This window comes from Varanus komodoensis, unplaced genomic scaffold, assembly GCF_004798865.1.
Source record: "Varanus komodoensis strain SLA01 unplaced genomic scaffold, ASM479886v1 scaffold35, whole genome shotgun sequence".
In the NCBI taxonomy this organism is placed as follows: Eukaryota; Metazoa; Chordata; class Lepidosauria; order Squamata; family Varanidae; genus Varanus; species Varanus komodoensis.
This window is the reverse complement of record NW_025335856.1, coordinates 1,134,151-1,152,505: the sequence shown is the minus strand read 5'-3', so window position 1 is coordinate 1,152,505 and position 18,355 is coordinate 1,134,151. Positions and strand designations below refer to the sequence as shown.

At 44.0% G+C, this 18,355-nt stretch overlaps 2 protein-coding genes across 9 annotated transcripts in view; both read left to right on the top strand.

Moving 5' to 3' along the window:
* Window positions 1-8,028, top strand: part of TDRD7 (tudor domain containing 7) — a 50,432-nt gene extending 42,404 nt beyond the window's left edge. For all 3 annotated transcript variants that reach the window (XM_044439577.1, XM_044439576.1, XM_044439575.1), the window contains exons 15-17: window positions 2,012-2,481; window positions 3,446-3,606; window positions 7,675-8,028. In XM_044439577.1, coding sequence (XP_044295512.1) covers window positions 2,012-2,481; window positions 3,446-3,606; window positions 7,675-7,895 — 852 coding nt within the window. In that variant the 3' untranslated portion in view covers window positions 7,896-8,028. The remainder of the gene's footprint in view (window positions 1-2,011; window positions 2,482-3,445; window positions 3,607-7,674) is intronic.
* Window positions 8,029-13,358: 5,330 nt separating this feature from the next.
* TMOD1 (tropomodulin 1) overlaps window positions 13,359-18,355 on the top strand; it is a 41,512-nt gene continuing 36,515 nt past the window's right edge. The window contains exons 1-2 of one of the 6 annotated variants that reach the window (XM_044439520.1): window positions 13,363-13,512; window positions 16,321-16,565. The gene's annotated coding sequence lies outside the window, so the exon portion shown is untranslated. The other 5 variants (XM_044439523.1, XM_044439518.1, XM_044439521.1 and 2 more) reach the window with 5 other exon arrangements.

Here is an 18,355-nt window from a genome sequence, read left to right as displayed (position 1 = left end):
CTCTCTCTCTCTCTCTCTCTCTCTCTCTCTCTCTCTCTCTCTCTGGTGATGCTTTGGAGGCCCTCCCTCTCTCCTCTTTCACTTCCTCTCTCCATGGTAATGGTGATTTTTAAAAAGTTAATAGGCTTTATGGCAGTTCTTAAGTATGGGTTGTTCATAACTTGGACTTCTGTAACTTGAGGACTGCCTCTGGTATTTGGCATTTCTGTTTTTATTTTGATGTGGCTTAGGAAATCTTGCACTTGTTGAATTTTCCCACCATTGAGTCTTTATATGAATTTGCTTCCCTTCAGTGTCTCCTGCTTGCTACTCATTCTACATTTAATCTGGCCAAAGAAAGCATTTAGGCCTAAATACTATCCTTTACATCCATGTAATGCAATTGTCAAATGTTGGTATAATGATGTTTGGGAGACTAAAACTAAGATTCATTATTTGACAGAATAACATATCATCTATTGGGAAACTGAAAGTGATTTCTAATGGGATGCTTGAATCCTTGTCAATTCGCTTTCCTCTTGCTGATCGTATTGCATACGCAGCCCCCACTTCTTGCACAACAAACTTTAGAACCTCTGTGGCAACCCAGGAGGAACAGAAATGCTAAATTCTGAAAAGAAGCAGGTTGGCAGAGTTCACATAAAGGTGCCCCACCAACTTGCCTCCTTCCAGAACTCCGTGTTTCTTCTGTTCATTTCAAGACTTACATTAAGCAGCACTGAATTTCCCTTATTGGGACCAATTTGTCCAATGGAATTGGTAGAATCTGCCACTTGTGGCAGTAAATTGGAGGAGTAGAAAAGAATTTGCAGGGGCATAAGCACCTTGTTGAACCCAGCCTGTAATCTCAATGAAGTACCCTAACTGGAAAGGTGCCAAAAATGACCAGATACTTTTTCTTTCCTGCAGGGTTTTTTTTTTTTTTTTTTTTGCGGGGGTGGGGGAGTTGTGCTAACGTGCAAAGCAGAACATCTATCTTGTCCTGACTAGGTTGTTTACAGTGAAATTAGTATAAATCTGACTAGGAGGCTAGTATAGACCTAAGAATTGAACTCTGCACCAAGAAATCTGTGAATCAAATCTCAGCTCTGCCACGAATTTACGAAGCCTCTGTTCTCTTCCCTCATCCAACTGCAATATGAAGATCATACTGACTTAAGTTTAGAGAATTCTCAGCTTTGCTGAGTATGGGGCTATAGTAATAACATAGCCCACACATCTTTCGTGTAGAAAAGGGACTTTTGCACAGGAAAGAACATCCATGATTTGTGGCTTTTAAAAAACTGTTGCGTGTTTTTTCTTGTGCTACTAGCAAAGTAATGTGGTGGGAGTAAAATCTAGGCAGAGATTGTCCATGGAATCTCTTCTTACTTGCCTTCTTGTGCAAGGTACTGGCCTTGTGAGCATTGTCATTAGAATTACCCTACTATATTTGGCCATTCTGTTCAACTATGCAGTCCTGCATTTGATTGAATGAATGTTTCAATTTCATATGACTGCCTAGGACATGGGTCCTCAAACTACGGCCCGCGGGACATATCTGGCCCGCCATGGCCATCTATCCAGCCTGCGCCGCCGCCCATGTGCGCACTTGCTGCACGGGTGGGGAGTCGGTGGCTTGCTCACTCGGAGATGGTCTCTGAGTGAGGAAGCTGCTGCTGCTGCCTGCCTCCCAATATGCGCACGCTCACCGCTGCCTCGCAGCACTGGTGGGGAGGTGGTGGCTTGCTCGCTCGGAGATGGACTTACTGGGAGATCTCCAAGCAAGCAAGCAAGCGTGTGTGCCCGATGCTGCCTCGCGTGTGCCCGACGGCACCTCACCAACCCACGCCCCCAGGCACCCCCACCTCATCGGCCCACAACAGTCACCCCAGCCTTTCAACTTGCCCCCTATTGAAAAAGTTCGAGGACCGCTGGCCTAGGGCTTTCTTTTCACTTGGTGGCCTGCTCTAGGTAACTTCTTAATATTGACGCAAATCTTCTCTGTATCCCCTTCTCCACACCTTTTCAGGTTGTTAAACTGGATGAAAGGATTGCACACATCTATTTATTTACGCCAAAGAACTTCCCAGACCCAGACCGGAGTATAAATAGGCAGATCACTAATGCAGACTTGTGGAAGCACCAGAAGGATGTCTTTCTGAGTGTGTCGCCCAGCAATATCCCTGGCAAGGGAGAAACAGACTCAACTGAGCTGGCAAGCTTGGGTGTCAGGAGGGGTTTCAGCAGTTCTGCCGAGCCAAACAATGTTGCAGCAGCCTCGACCGTGCCTCCACCTCTGCCACTGGCCCAACTGTATGAGCAAATGGATGTCTTTGTCTCACTGGCCTGCCACCCTGGCTACTTTGTCCTCCAGTCCTGGCAAGAGATGCACAATTTAGAAGTTCTGGTGGAAGAGATGCTTTTGTACTATAGCACAGCAGATGAGCGACCTATTGCTGTTGAAAAGAACAAGCTGTATGCTGCAAAAGTGAAAAACAAGTAAGTGGCTTCCATAAATACTGTGTTGTATTGAGGAATATGGTTACATTAACGTTGGATTGGATATAGACCCAGCGTTTCAGGATCTAAGAGCGATTCTGCTGGATCAGACAAAAGGTCTCTCTGTACCAGCAGTGTCTAGTCAGATCCTTCTGGAAAGTTCACACATAGGGCATAAAAGCAGCATACTTCTCTGCTGTTCATCCCTACTGTCCAGTATATTAGGGGATATTGCTCCTGAACACAGAGGTGTTACTTAGTCTTCAAAGTTAAAGATTTGTCCCTCCCTTTCTCCTGCTCCCTTTACATTTCCTCCTTTTGAGTTTACTTTCTTAACCTAGCATGTCTTGCTTCAGTGTCCCTTTGCTGCTCCTTTGTTCCCTCTCTGTGTAGTTTCTTGGGATCTTAAGTATTTCAGGCAGTTTTTTTTAAAGATAACTATGGACAAATAAATTTATGTTCCTTTAACCAGTAATTTAGAGTACCCCAAAAAGCCCTCTCCTAACATCTCTGGCAAGGGAAAACACCCCTCTTCCCTGAGGAAGCCCCCAATTTTCCTTTTCAAGTGTGAAATGTAAAGATGAGTTTTGACTTCTCAAAGCCACAAAGCTCCAGTGAAGAAGGGTGTAGTCAAGACAGCAAAGGTGTCCTTGAACAACAGAAGCTAGAAGAGTGTGTTCTGAAGGGCACAAGCAGCTGCTGGAGGTCAGAATGGGCCAAACAGGGCCTTACTGTCTCACAGAGGTGTTACTGTATAATGAATAATTGAGAACCCCTCTCAGAGAGAGTCCATTCCCATTTGTCCTCTATGTGTGTCATCTACCATAGAAATGCTAACTTACTGATTACTCCACTTAAAAGGCATCTAACTAGCAACAACAGTAAGATCTGGTCCTTAATACTAGATACTTCCTCTCAAATTCATCATGTTCCTGTCATCCGGATTCTGTTATTTGCTTTTTAGGTGGCACAGGGTGTTAATAAAAGGAGTGTTAGCAAATGGATTGGTGTCGGTGTATGAGCTGGACTATGGTAAACACGAGCTTGTCGGCATCCAGAATGTCAGGCCTTTGTTGGATGTGTTCAGAAAGCTGCCATTTCAGGCCATAACAGCCCAACTTGCAGGTAGGTGGCACATTCTTAAGCACTAAAACAACACACGTGGAGTTGACAGAACAAAAAGCCAAAGTGGAGTACAGTAAAGAACATTAAGCTCAGTAAACCTTGACATGTTATTTATTTTAATTTATTTATTGCACTTCTGTACTTCCAATAGCTAAAGCCGCCTGGCCAATTCACAGCAATTAAAATCATAAATACAACATGATAAAATCAATGCAGTGCCCCCTGTTCCGGACTCAGACAACCTGTCCAGATGTGTACCATGGTCAGTGGTATTTTTTAATACTGAGACCACTGAGAGGTCCAGAAGAATCCACACGGTCGTACTTCTCCTATGCTTCTCTCAGCAAGCCCATCCCTCAGAGCAATGAAGGCGGTTTCCATTCAAAAATTGAACCCAAAGCTTAGTCTAGATCAGTGATGGCGAACCTTTTAGAGACTGAGTGTGCAAATGGCAACCCAAAACCCACTTATTTGTCGCAAAGTGCAAACACTACAATAAAAACTGAAAACTGAGTTTTTAGTTTAGAAGAAACAACTCACAGCCAGTCCAAGAAAAAATACATATGCATGCATACATACATATATATATCTTTGGCAGCGCACTGACCGGCCATGCAAAAGCTCGGATGAGTTGCGGCTAATGAGTCATGGCACGTGATGTCATTGCCTGGTGCCGCAACTCCTTTCCGAGCATGTGCATGGCCCCTATGTGCGCTGTTATCTGACGCGCGACTGCTGGGGTGATGCTGGGGCGACTGGGCTCACGTGCCGACAGAGAGGGTTCTGCATGCCCGCTGTGGCATGCATGCCAATGGTTCACCACCACTGGCCTAACCCTAGCCCTAGTGCACACCCCTAACCCTACTATAGGGCTAAAGCTCCATTGAAAAGAGGGTGATTTTGAAAAAGCCTTCCTTGGGTAGAGTTTTCTGCACAGCTCATCATTTCTCCCCATTCTAAACACATTACAACCATCATGATCATGCCAGGACACCTCATTTTTCTAACCCTAACCCTACCCTGGTGCACACCCCTAACCCTAATATGGGGCTAAAGTTCATTAAAAAGAGGGCGATTTGGAAAAAGCCTTGAGTAGCTTTTTCTGCACAGCTCATCATTTCTGCCGATTCTAAGCACATTCCAACCATCAAAATCTTAGCAGGACACCTTGTTTTTCTAACCCTAACCCAGTAATGGTGAACCTTTTAGAGACCAAGTGCCCAGACTGCAACCCAAAACCCATTTATTTATTGAAAAGTGCCAACACTGCAATAAAACGTGAAAACAGCAGGTCCAAGAAAAACGTATATATCCTTGGCAGTGCACTGACCAGCCATGGGAAAGCTCGGACGAGTTGCAGCTTGTGATGTCGTCACATGGCACCACTACTCCTTTCTGAGCATGTGCGCTGTTATCCAATGCTCGGCTGCTGGGGCGATGCTGGGGCGACTTGGCTCATGTGCAGACAGAGGAGGGCACTGCGTGCCCACTGTGGCACGTGTGCTATAGGTTCACCACCACCGGTCTGGTTACTACCTCTTCTTAAGGGTCATACATCTGGTTCAGTCAAACCATATTATTTTCATAACAGATTTTGTTCTCAAGTAGGAAACCATTAGACGTATAGACATAAATATACTTTACATTTAAACTAGATGTAAATCTGCCAGTATGGCATATGTGTGAGAATGTCTGGAGTCTAACAATAAATCAAGCTGGTTTGCAAAGAACCTGCCATAGAAGTGTTTGTATCAGGTGTTAAGCAGGGAATTTGGGTGATTTGTGCTCCAAGGAACATTGGCCAGTCAGGAGTTCCTGCAAAAAGAATCCATACCAAAGCTTCAAAATAATTAGAATTACATTTTTAGCATTTCTGGTGAAGCACCCAGTTAATCTATCTTATTATTTTTTATCTTAAAATGGTTAGATTTCCATGGTAGATTATAGTGTTTGAAATAATTACATATACAGAAGTATAGACATTTAAGCAGAAGATAGTATTGGCTACTAAAGCAATTAAAAAATTTAGCAGTTAAAATCTTAAAAGGCTGAAATAAATTGAAAAGCAGCTTTACTCAATGGCTTAAAGCCACAGTGTTTGGTGCTAGCTGAGTCTTCCTGGCACCCTGCTGAAAATGCCCTTTTCTCGGTTCACTCCTGTTCTAAATATCTGCCAGTGGAAGTAGCCAGAGAAAGTTTAGAAAGAGGGCACTGTCACTGGAGTAAGATATTCTTTTGAACAGCAGAGTCCCAAGCCATAAAGGAGAGGTTCAGTAGTGAAAGCCAGTAGTTTGAATCATACTTAGAAACTGACTGGGAGGTACTGTAGCTATTTTAAAATTGTCAAGACATGTTCCATTTGACTGGTCCCAAGCAATACTCTAGAAGCTGTATTTTTACCAAATGCAATTTCTGCTGGTTCCTCAAAGACAGCACCACATGCAGTGAATTGTAATAGACTGACCTGGGTATTATCAGAACATGGATGAAGCCATCCATGTAGGACTCTACATTGGTGAGGTGACTTTTAAATCTTTATCATCGTGCTTTAAGACCCTGCTATAGAGTGTGTGAATTGATCGCTATATACCGTATTTCCCTGAAAATAAGACTAGGTCTTATATTAATTTTTGCTCCAAAAGACACACTAGAGCTTATTTTCAGGTGATGTCTTATTTTTTCATGTACAACAATCTACATTTATTCATTTATTCATGCACAAAAATCTACATTTATTCAAGTACAGTCATGTCATCATCTTCTGGAACATGTCATCAAAATAACTCTCCAAACCCCGAATTGTGTTGCAATGGTTGTACTAAATGCATCCGTCTGGCTGATGATCTTAACTGGGGCTTATTTTTGGGGAAGGGCTTATATTATGAGCATCCTGAAAAATCATACTAGGGCTTATTTTCAAGTTAGGTCTTATTTTCGGGGAAACAGGGTAGTTGGGATATATTGCTGCCAGCTATTCCATATAGCCAATAACGCCCGTCTCCCAAGTTTTAAAAACTGCATTGTGGTGTTTCTGCTAGCACAAGGCAGGAATGAGAGCCCCTTTTCCCAGCTTGACACTGATCATGATGCCTTCACCTCCAGTTTAGAAGCAGGCACCCCTTGCTGTGTAGTTTCCTTCCGGATTTTGCCCTATTCCACCAGTTAGGCTGCACTGCTCAGCCTCTAATAGCTAGGTGTTGTATCTTGGAACAGAAATGGAGGTATCAGGGTTCAGGAAGGAAACAAAAAGTAAACTCAATAGAGGCAGTAGCCAGAGAGGCACCAAGTTGGCAGCTCACAAGAATGCTCTGCTCTTGTTTCATTGCCAGAACTGGAGATGCAAAGCCAGAAGAATCTCTCACTCAACAGTCTTTACCACTGAATGTCACACCTTCACTGTCACAGCATGTGTCCATGCACCAAGGCATCAAGTGGTGGCCGCATTTGTAGTGTGGTGGGGTCATGTGGTTGCAAATGGTTTTGTTCTGCCTGCAGTTTTGCCCCAGGCCTCCTCTTGCTCATGGTGCTGCGTTTGTAGGTGCTTTGTCACTTGCAGGCTGAAGATGAGGCCTTGGGCATAAGATCACACATGTCACGAAGAAGAAGCATCCTTTATATGCTCAGGATTTCTTTGCCATAGCTCCTTCAAAAGAAACTTTCCTTTTTGCATAAATCTGCATATATTTGGATACCCTCATCCCTAGGTGTTGTTTTAAGAGTAAACCCAATATAAGGAGTCACTTACAAGTTAGACTTTCTAAACTGGGGTTTCCGTTCCGTCGTGTTCATTCCTATATGACTCTAGCCACAGTATCTGAACCTTTTAAGCACCAGGACTTGGCTTTCTTTTAAATTCCTACCATCATGGCTTAAAGGTAGAAAATAATGAGGTGCAGTTAAATACAGAAGAGCCAGATCTTCAGGTGGATGCAGCTGACTGAGCAGCCTTGTTCGCTCAGGATTACGAGCTGCCAGATTGCTTGCTGTTGTGAGCAGGGATCAAGCTCTGCACAGCTTCTTGCCAGTTTTATGGTTGTTTTTAACTTGGCTCTGTGCTTTCCCCGCCAGGAGTAGAGTGGCAGCAGTGGTCAGAGGAGGCATCCATAGTCTTTCGAAATCACGTTGAGAAGAAAGCTTTGGTGGCACAAGTTCAAGCAGTTATTGATGGAGCTAACCCATGGGACCGAAAAGTAGTTGTTTACTTAGTTGACACATCTCTTCCAGACACTGATATTTGGATTCATGATATTATGACTCAGTATTGTATGGAGATTGCAAAAGCAAACTAATCGTTAAATAAAACCCTCCAGCAATAAGAATATGAATGTTAACATAGCTGTGACTAAAATTTTTGGTTTATTTCTGATTTTTGCACTGTTTAATGCTAGAAGGTTATCTATATAAATAAATCATTTAACTTACTCTGTTGGAACACTTTCTTTCTGCGTCACATTGAATAGCTGCCAAGACAACTTCATTCTGGTAACTGAGGCTAGTGCCTTTTCTTCCATCTCTCTTCTACTCTGCCCACAGTCCTATGAATTAAACTGGTGCATCAGTTACCTGTACACTTGGAATCACACTTGTTTGAGTATGTCTTGGACTCCAAGTCACGTACAACTAGTATCTTTTCCCAGTGTGTCCTTACAAGGCCCGCTAATGTAATTGGATCCTGTCATCTCTGGGTCATGGTGGCATCTATACTTCATAATCTGCTCACCCAGTTATGGCAGATATGAAGTATAATAAAAAGTGGTGCTGACCATAATCTCCCCCCAAATCCATATCAGGGGCAATACTTTATAGGGTCAACTCAGAGGTCACAAATTAGGTAAGATCTGATTACTAGCAGAATTCTAAACTCTGTTTATACATGTGCTTTGAGGATTGTATACTGGACATGTCTTGCATTGTGACAGTAGATCCAGGTTTGCTGTCATGTGGCCGCTCCACAGCCATCCTGCTTCCAAACCTATCAGCAATGCATGCATTTTTACTTGGTGTTAGATTGTTTGCACACTAAAAAGATACCTATCTAAGAAAGTGGTGCATAAAGTATGCCTGGTAAACATCCCCAAAGGCCTGCAACTGTTTGCCAGCACTTTGTCAGTATGGGATTTACACAGCTGACGAGTTTCACAGAAGTCTGGACCCTTCATAGTGTTCTGCTACAGGCAGAAATCTAGTTCATGCTGTATGCACAGCTATTCAAATTTCCAATCTATCTTAACTTATTTGTGTTTCTGCAGAGACAGAGGCAGTTCAAAGATTGGACAGAGTTTGAATTTAGAGATGTGGGTTTGATATTATTACTACATTTCTATATTGTCCATAGCTGAAGCTCTTTGGGTGGTTCACAACATACTAAGTCACCCATCCAGAATTCAACCAGGCCCAACCCTGCTTACCTTCCAAGAGCAGGCAGGAATAGTAGACCATATTAATGCAAAATTTAGTATCTGCTACTTATAATACTTGGCTTGTAGTGTACATGCATTGCATTGGGTGCCTGAAAGAAGCATGCTGTAATTCTCCATTTAGAGTTCAGTGTCTGGCTTGGCAGCAACTTACAAATACCACTGTGCATGCTACAATTCCACAGGAATGGAGAAAGTGCATACAACATGGTGGTGCAACAGAATTCAGCTTCTTGACAAACTTGCCTTTCATAGATTGTTTTAGCCTGAGCATTATTTTAGTGATTTTTTTAATCCAGAGAAGCAACTGAATAGCATTTCCGGTCAAGATTTTAGAGAATTTTACAGCATAGTAGAAAATGTTGAAAGCACAAAAGCAGTGGCAGCATAAAAGCAGAACACAACAGCCGCTCTAGCAGTATTTCAAGGCAGAACTCCTGTGGGAACTACACTAAAACCTGGTTTGCATGTAACAACAATCCAGAGTATGGGTTGTCAATGAATTGTGGGTTGTTGTATCATGGATTTCATTATGTGCAAATCCACATTGTGGTTTAGCTGTGGGTTGTTAACCAAATTGAAGGTAACTCAAAAGTTCTTGGGTGTGAAGTTTGGTTTCTTCATGGTTAACCCTTAAACCAGGGGGCAACATAATTAACAATAACAAATTAGTTCAGGGCTGAAGTATTGATTCAAGGGGTTCTACATATTTTTGTTCCTCTTCAGACAGACAGTCAAGGTAATCTCACATGTCAAACAACAAAAAGGCCCACGAATAAGGGGAGCCATCTCAACCTCACATGCCCCAGGAAATGGCACAGCGCATCATACATGGATCTGGTACACAAAAACAATCCAATGTATGGGTTGAATGCAAATTCTTTTATCATAGATGCTTGTTCTGTGCAAATCTGGTACTATGGAAAAGAATCCATAGCTGGTGAGTAGTGAAGTCTGAATTGTTCATGGTTAACAATCCATAGTTAAACTATAGTACAGGAATTTGAACTGCAACTACTTTCTCTACACAGGATGTGGAGTGAGTGCCATCTTGCTCTTTGCCTCAGGTAGGAAAAAGTCTTGGGCCAGCCTTGGGAAATGGGCACAGGAATTGATGCATCTGTAAATAAGGCATCTGTACATTTATATGAGGAGAGTTAGGCCTGTTGAAGCAAACACAGGATTGGATGGGTTCTCTGAGCCATCTCACTTCTGGCTGCCCCCATCCAAGCTGAGCGAAGAGCTCCCCATTATCTCACAAGGGAAGGGTGGGCGTACATTGCTGCAGCTGGATCCAGCAGTTCTGGGTGGCTTTTCTGGCTACCATCCTCTCACTTTTCTGTAGGACTTTTATAACTAATACACACAGCAATATGTCTGCCTTCATGCATTTCATTGCTTCTGAGTAAAGGTGCTTGAAAAGTTCTCACAAATTTCATGATTTCTTCTCCCTTCACCTTCATCCATCCATCTTTAAGAACCACAAGACAGTGTTCCATTGATTTTTCTCTGCACGGATAATGTCTGCAGGGTATTTCTTACATGATGCAAGGATATGTTTTGTCATTCTACTTGCTTCATTTGACAGCACAGCAAATCAATTTTTTTCCTCAAAAGACCTTGCTGTGTGAAAACGCCCATATGCCAGAGGTAGTGAAAGAATAATGTTGTATTCAGTTTGTCCATAAACATTAAGCTATGGAGTGGGGAAGGTTGTAACAAAGCATTGGATCAGTAGGAATTAAGATTTATGTAAGGGTATTGAAGATGAAATAAGGCAATTAAAATATGGTTCAATTTTCTCAATTCATGGGAATTTAAACTCTTACCTTTCAAATCTGTCCAGCTCCTTTGTTTGCTTCCTACTGTCTGACAGTTCTTTGAGGCCTAATCAAGTGGACAGAAACAAATCCATAACTGGTATCATCCAGAAGTTCAGAGGCAAAGAAAGACCTGAACACGGCTTTCTTCTCGGGGTACAATGGCAGTGCCCCTACAGGCAGTGATGAATCTTGTCCTTGTACTTGGCATTGTAGTTTCAATGTACTAAGACTTGCTTGTCTTTTGTGTGCAAGCCTTGTACAATCTGATGCTGTATGTGGTCTTATGTAAACGTATCACATACTTAAAAAAACATTTTTAGAGTGAATATTTAACACCTTGACAGAAACATTCTGTCATCATTTTTTTTTTCAATTTTTCAGAAAAGCAGGCAAGCAAAAAACAACTTTGGGGGCAAAAAACAAGGGGAAAGGTTTTTTTCCCCTCAGCTTGTGAAGAACATACAAATAGTAAGAATAAAACTTTTATTAGTAAAGTAGAAGTGGTGCAAACTGATGCAAAATTAAATAGCGAATGGAAGGAAGTCCAAAGAGGTATTGGGGAAAGAGATGTGCCAAGGATCAAGGGAACTCAGGGCTGAGGTGAAAGTTGCTGAGTCCAGTGACTGGGCTACTCAAGCACCCAAGTGTTCTCTCCCTTCCCTTTTACTTTGGGTTTCGTCACAGAAATGAGATGAGATCATTACACAAAGAACTATTCCTTCCCTGTCTTTTCATATTTTTCACTACAAAATCTCAACATGGTTCTGAGGTATAGCAGAATAATGTAATTATGCTAACAAGGACGTGCATTTTGTTTCGGAATGAAAACAAAACAAAACAGGATTTTCCCCCCTGCAAAGGAATTCCTAAAATAACAGAAGTAAAACTGGAGGGTCACAACGTTGTCTGAAGCAGCCTTCAACAACTCTGATTGAGGAATTTTGAGTGTGCTACACAAGCCTCTTGCAGAAAAGGGTAATCTATTGTTGATACAAAGTTTTCGAGTCCAAACTAGTATTCTGTCAAATGCAATTAGGTAATATCCTTAAAAAAATATCCTAGGAGCTGACAAACTTGGCAGCCTGTGCCTAGACAGAATTGAAAAAAAAGGAAATGGTTCAGTTGAGTTAACTGAAGTCACTATTCCATTTTGTCCTCGTTTTGAGTTTGGCTCTTCAGCTTACTAGAAACAGTGGCCAGGATTAAGCAAAGGAACAGGAAAGGTCCTTGAAGGCTGGGGGCTGCATGCACCCTTGGCAGGCATATCATTTGGCCAGTCGCAGAGGCAGCTCTTCCTTGAAGTGGAGGCCAAGTTCTGTGAGCAAAGCTGGACCAAAGGTAGCTGGAGAGGTGTTTGTGTCAAGCTCATGGTGCCTGATCTTGGCTCAGCAACATTCATGATAAGGTTGCTTGCTGATGGAGGGCTCTAAGCAGTACTAACCTAAAGATATTGTGCAGCTATGCCTTTTTTTCCTCTCTGATTATCATTATTTCATTTTGGTGGAACATTAAAAGACAGGAGCAGTGGGAAAGCACCAGGATGCAGCAAGACAAAGATGATGACATCTCACGAATGAGGCAGGATGACTGCACACCAAAAGCTTCATGTGAAAGCACACTTGGTCTCTGATGTCAAGCAAAGGGAACCAAACCTAGTAGCGTTGCCCTGGTCCCTTTGCTACTCACAGGTCGGAAGCACATGACATTGTTCAATGTGCCTTTAATGAACAGAGGGAAAAGGAAATCTGTGGAGAAACTTAAGCAACAAGAATTCATGATTGCTTGGTCTACCCTGAGCTAGGTTGGTCTAGCCTAGGCTGGTCTAGGTTGGTCTAACCTGAACTTGGCACAAGTTTGGTCAGCAGTGAATGTGGTTTGAACCAGCAGCATAGGGAAAGAGATTAAGCATCACCCTCTTTTCTTTTGTTGGATCCTTGAGAAGTACACCAGAATAAGTGAGTTAGTTGGCCATTGGAGATCAGCTGCTCCAGTATGTAGAATCATAAAAGGGTCGAGCTGGAAGGAGAAGAGAAGGCTATTGGGTCCAGCCCCTGCTCAGGCCATTTTAAACCATCCCTCTCAGGTGGCTGTCCAACTGCTTCTTGAATATTTCTGGTGTAGGAGAGCCCACAACTTCTCTCCACCAGTGGCTCCATTGCTGTATTGCTCTAACAGCCAGAACCTGCCTTCCTGCAACTAATGCAGTTTAAATTAGGCACGGTTAATACTCTGCACCTTTATGTGAAGGGTTAGGCCTGTTACAGCGAACAGAGGCTCGGGCTTAAGCAGTTCGGATAGCGGCAGTGCGATGCCACGGAGAGGGACCTCCACGCTCCTTCGACCACCGCGTCGGCTGCCGGCTCCGGGCCGCCCGGCTTCTCCTGGCCGCCCCCGCTCGAGTTGTGCGGAGGCGGCGAAGGGCCGCCCTTCCCCTCGTAGGGAAGGGCAGGAGCGCGCCGGCGGCGGCGCGGCTGGATCCCGCGGGGCTGGGCGGCCTTTCCGCCCGCCGTCCTGTCGGGCCGCGTGAGTGACAGCAGCGGTGGGAGGCGGCCGGAGCCCCGCACTCTCCTCGCGGCCTCTCCCGCGCGCGCGTCTCGAGCGGCGGCCGAGCGGAGCGCGACCTCCTCCGGCTGCGCCAGCGGGGCCACAGCCCGGCGCGGCAGCAGGTAGGGAACGGGGCGGGGGTCGCTTTCCGTCGCCCGCGCGGGACCCCACTCCTCCCCTGTGGATGCGCGGCAGCGGCGGCCGCCCGAGCCATATCTGGCCAAAACATTCGGCTGCCCGCGAAGGGACCGGCCGAGCGTGGCAGCAGCGGCGCGCCTAAAAATAGCCGCTGCGCCCTCTTCTCCCTGGTGCCGGGAAGGCGGGCGGGGGAGGCACATGGAGGCGCACCGCTTGCCCCAGGTAAGCCGGGCGCCGCTGGGTTCATGCCGTGGCGCAAGCGGCTGCGTCCTGCCCTGTGGCCCTGGCAGCGCCGCTGTGGGTGGGGAAAGATGCTCGCTCGCGGGGGCGGTCGAGCCTGGAAGTTTGGCTGCCAGAGCTACCCGCCTTTGAGCCTTTTATCGCCGCCGCTCCTCCTGAGCCACTGCTGGGCACCTCCGGAATTAACCTGGTGAAGCTTTTCCAGGCATGGGGGAAAGTGGCCAGGAAAGCTTTGCCGGCTTCAAAGCTCAGGGCATGAAGTTGGTTGCTAAAAGGCACCCGAGCAAGGCTGGTCGCAAAGTTTGCAACCCTCTGGGTTCCCTTTTCTAACTCAGTTCATGCAAAGGGAATGCTTTTATGACCATATAGTTAACCAAATATATTGGCTAACAGTGTTTGCATATCAGTGTATTCAAATACCATGAAAATTAGCTAATTTATTGGGCCTTCCTAATAAACTTTGGACCACATCAAATGAAACATTTCCAGTAGGGTTGGTATCTAAGCAAAAAATCTGTGCATAGCACAAGCTGAGGAATTGGACCCAGTATCCTGTATGCCATTGTAAGGGATCTGGGTGCATACCTCTAGGGTCTCATAAATCTACATTAGAACTCCTTGGTGATCTGGTCTGCATGTAACAGCAGCTTTCTATGTGGGTTGAGTATGAATGGTTGAATTCTGAGTTATGTGCAAACATGAAACTAGGTTAATCTTGGCTTGTTAACTATGAACAACCCAGGAAGAGAACCTACGATGTTTTGCTGGGCTGTGTACTTTGGGCTTAAGTACAGATTGTCATAGCATGTGAACTGAGAATCATGGGCTGTTTCACCAGACTGCAGAAGTAGTGGGCAAGAATTCTCAAAAGGCCAGGCTGTTTCACATGTCAGTGCTACAGCATCACAAAGGAATTTGGAAATATGAAAGGAGCAGGTGAAAGAGGAGGGAATCAAACAACCCGGGAATTGAAAAACAGCAACAACCCTTCAGTTTATACAGTCATCTGGCATCCACATCATGAGTAATCTGAGCATGGGTAATATATTGCTTTGGTCAGTGCTAGTTGTAGGAGAAAGCAAAGAAAAGATCATGTGAAGAATGAATACTTGCTTCCTAAAAAGGAGATTGGCTTTCATCCTTATTATTCTTGACATGGGGAGAGAACCCAATGCTCTTTCTGCCATGGTCCAATGCCATTTCTCGTTCTTCCCTTTTCTGCTTTACATAATCCCCAACAATCTATGAAACTGAGTCATATAATGTGACTTGTGGGTGGCTTCCCATGCTGCAAGAGGAGATACTACAGCCTGACAATCTAAGGTCACCAGCTTTATCAGCCCAACTCTTGAGCATTTTTAAAGCAACTTGGGTTGCCAAGTGACCAAGGGAAAACAGCCTGGCTCTCCTATTTCCCTAGTAGTTGCTGTATTTGCAGAAACCAGCAGGCCTTTTTTGGTGAAGCAGATGTCAAAGACTCAGGAGAGGAACAAGTGAAAAAAAAAGTTGGAAACATTAGCAGTAGGTCAACTCACAGCCAGTGAAGTAAAACTTTTTTCCTGGTACCTAGCTAACCAGTAGGAGATTTATCTGCTGGGTTGCTGAGTGTCAAGCTCAGAGTTGTAGTGGTGACCCACCTGATATATTTCTCACAGTTTCACATCAAAAAATGGGCAGGTTTTTACACTCCCACTTACACAAACACACCACAACAAGAACTGTGGAATGGTTTTATAATTAGTAAATATAAGTGAGCCAAGTTATAATGTTTGTAAAACCTCATACATACAAATTAGAATAGAAGTAGAGTTGGAAGGGACCTTCCATCAAGTCCAACCCAGTGCTTCATTTCCATTTGTGGTCACCTATCCAGCTATAGACCTATGCCTTTTCTGCTTAGCAAAGGTGACTTATCACTTTCGCTTAACGTGTAGCTATGCAGACAGGCTTATGGATGGGAGCATGTGGGAGCACATAAAATACAGGAGCAATCAAAGAAAAGGAGCACTGACTTACCTTATACTGAGTCAGAGCCTTGGTCCGTCCAACCTAGTGCTGTCCACACAGATTGGCAGCAGCTCTCCAGGGTTTCAGGCTTACCCAGAGATACCAGGGATTAAACCTGCAACCTTCCACTTACAGTGTGTGTGGGCCACAAGAAGCATCCCTGAAATGAAAAAACCTGAAAGCCAAGGCCACTGTCATCTTGCTAGTTCCCTCTTCTGCACCTGCTGCCTGACCGCTTGCCAGATTGCCTCTTCTCTTCCACACCAATTTCAGTGGGTTTCCCCAACTGACTGCCCCAACCTGCTCACATTTCCCCTTGCACTCCAGTAGAGTCTCTGCAGGCAGGGCTTTAGAAAATAGCCAACACGGACATGCAGGAGTTCATCATAAGAGTGTCCACAGGGCAGCTGGGTCGCTCCATTTCAACAAATCAGACCAGGTGGTTTCATGTCCACCAGGAGCAGGTCCTTTGTAAAGCAAATGAGTTGCTATTGCCCATGCCAGACCGGACCACCCTCAACTACTTCTACTTTGCATTTCACCAGAGGACTCCAGGAGAAGGAATCCTGCAGCAGCTACTGTGGGAATCACAGCAGCCCTGTGCCCTGCCCTGCAACATCCCCGCGAGCCCCCACTCTGGCGACACCAGGCTGTTTGTAACAACGCAAGACCAGTAAAGAGGAGGTGGCCTGCCCTCTGATCCTTAAATGAAGCCAGGAGCACTCTCCATTGCAGATTATTTTTCTTTTTTTCAGTGGACTTGAAACTGTGCTAGAAGGACAACTAATGTGTAAGGAGTGGCTTGATACATCCTTTTTCACCTAGTGAAGCTTCTGTGCTTGCTGCACAAAAGAGGGGATTCTAGTAGGTGCAGGTGCAGGTTTATCACGCAGGGGTGAGAAAAGGGATTCTTCCTCCACAGTACTATTAAAAAGGTACAGGATCCTTGTTTTTTTTCTTTTTCTTGCAACTGAATACCTGTCAAATTGCAGTAATTGAGGAAGCAGGAAGCAATCTGCACAATCGCAGCAGGTAGTCAACATTGCATTGATATGCTGTTTGCCAATGGTAATGTATCTTTTAAAATGTGTGATTTAGTATCTCAGAGGCTGAGTTGCAAGCTAGAGATGCCCTTAGTTTGAATGCCATCTCAGTCATAAACTCTGTAGTTCTTTCACCGCACAGCTGGGATTTGGATGTAATTATACTCGCCCATGTTACAGAGTTTGTACATTTGTCTCCCAACTGACATTTCAAACTTTAAAGATTATTTTTCTGCCTTTCTCATCAGCTGAGGGTTGTCACCTCTTTAAAGGCAGGGGAGAGCGTTCACTGTTAATAATTAGACTTTAGTTTGCTAAATAGAATTCCTGGTATAATGGAAGAGGTGCAAGAGTGGTAAAATGCAGGGGCTAGGAGTGTGCCTTGTTCATCAAAAATTTTTGGTGTCAAATATTTCTTGAGCTGCCAGCTTGCTAGGTGGGGTTTAGGTGAGACACTGTGTTTTCAGTCTCAGTTTTGAATCCACAGCACATGGGGCATTGTATTGAGCTACCTGAGCACTTGAAAGCACTTTTGTACATGCTATGATTATCAACTAATGCTAGGATCATTAAATTAGTTACTGAATATTAACATTAAGTGATTCAGCACTATTGTCAAATGTTACTATTCAACTTGGGCTTCTCTTCAGATGGTGGACCTTTTTAAAACCAGCCACCCTGAAGAGACCATATGATCCTGGATGTATTTTACCAACATGCCCTGCTGGTTTGTGTCAGTGTGATGGTATTCATATTCAAAGTACTCTAATTTGAATTTATGTACAATAGCAGGAGGACTGAGCAGGAAGGATGGAAACCAGGATAATATAAAAACATAAAAGCCACTTGATTGTCTGTCAGGAAGATCATGCTAAAAAACAGTGAACTGTGGTTACCACATAGCACTGCCTGTTGTGTTGTGTGAACCCAGTTATTGCGAGTCTCACTACATCACTAGATACACTCAGATAAAAAAATGAATGTTTACCTCCTGAATGCATAAAATCAGCAGGCCAATTCTGTCTGGAAAATGGAAAAGCAAAAACCAAGGGTTTGTTTGAGTTGTCATATTAGATGAGCAGCATTTCTTTTATGTAAAAATAGAATATTCTTCTGATTGCAAACAGATGTTTACAAGCTTAAGGGAGAAGAAAGAAAGGTATCTTGCATTTCACACTGAAGCTTCAGGTCTTTTTAAATGGGCATAATGTACTAGAAAAAGGAAAAAACACCCCGCCAGCTTGAACTCTCAGACTCTTGAAGTTCCTGTCAGAAGACTGTATAAGGGTATGATTTATGGAGTACAGGACTTGCACATGAGTTAAGCAAAACAAGCAAGAAGTCGGAGCAATTAATTTTAAATGATGCAAGTATCAAATAAATCATTTTAGTTGCAGCTGCTATAAATGTTTTCCCCCTTTCTTGTGACTGGAAAGAAATTGTAAGATAATGCAAAGAAAAGCCAGAGATAGATGAAAGTTTTAAGAGTTGAAACTGTTCCATCAGAAACATTATTGCTTGTGGTCCTTCTTTGTGT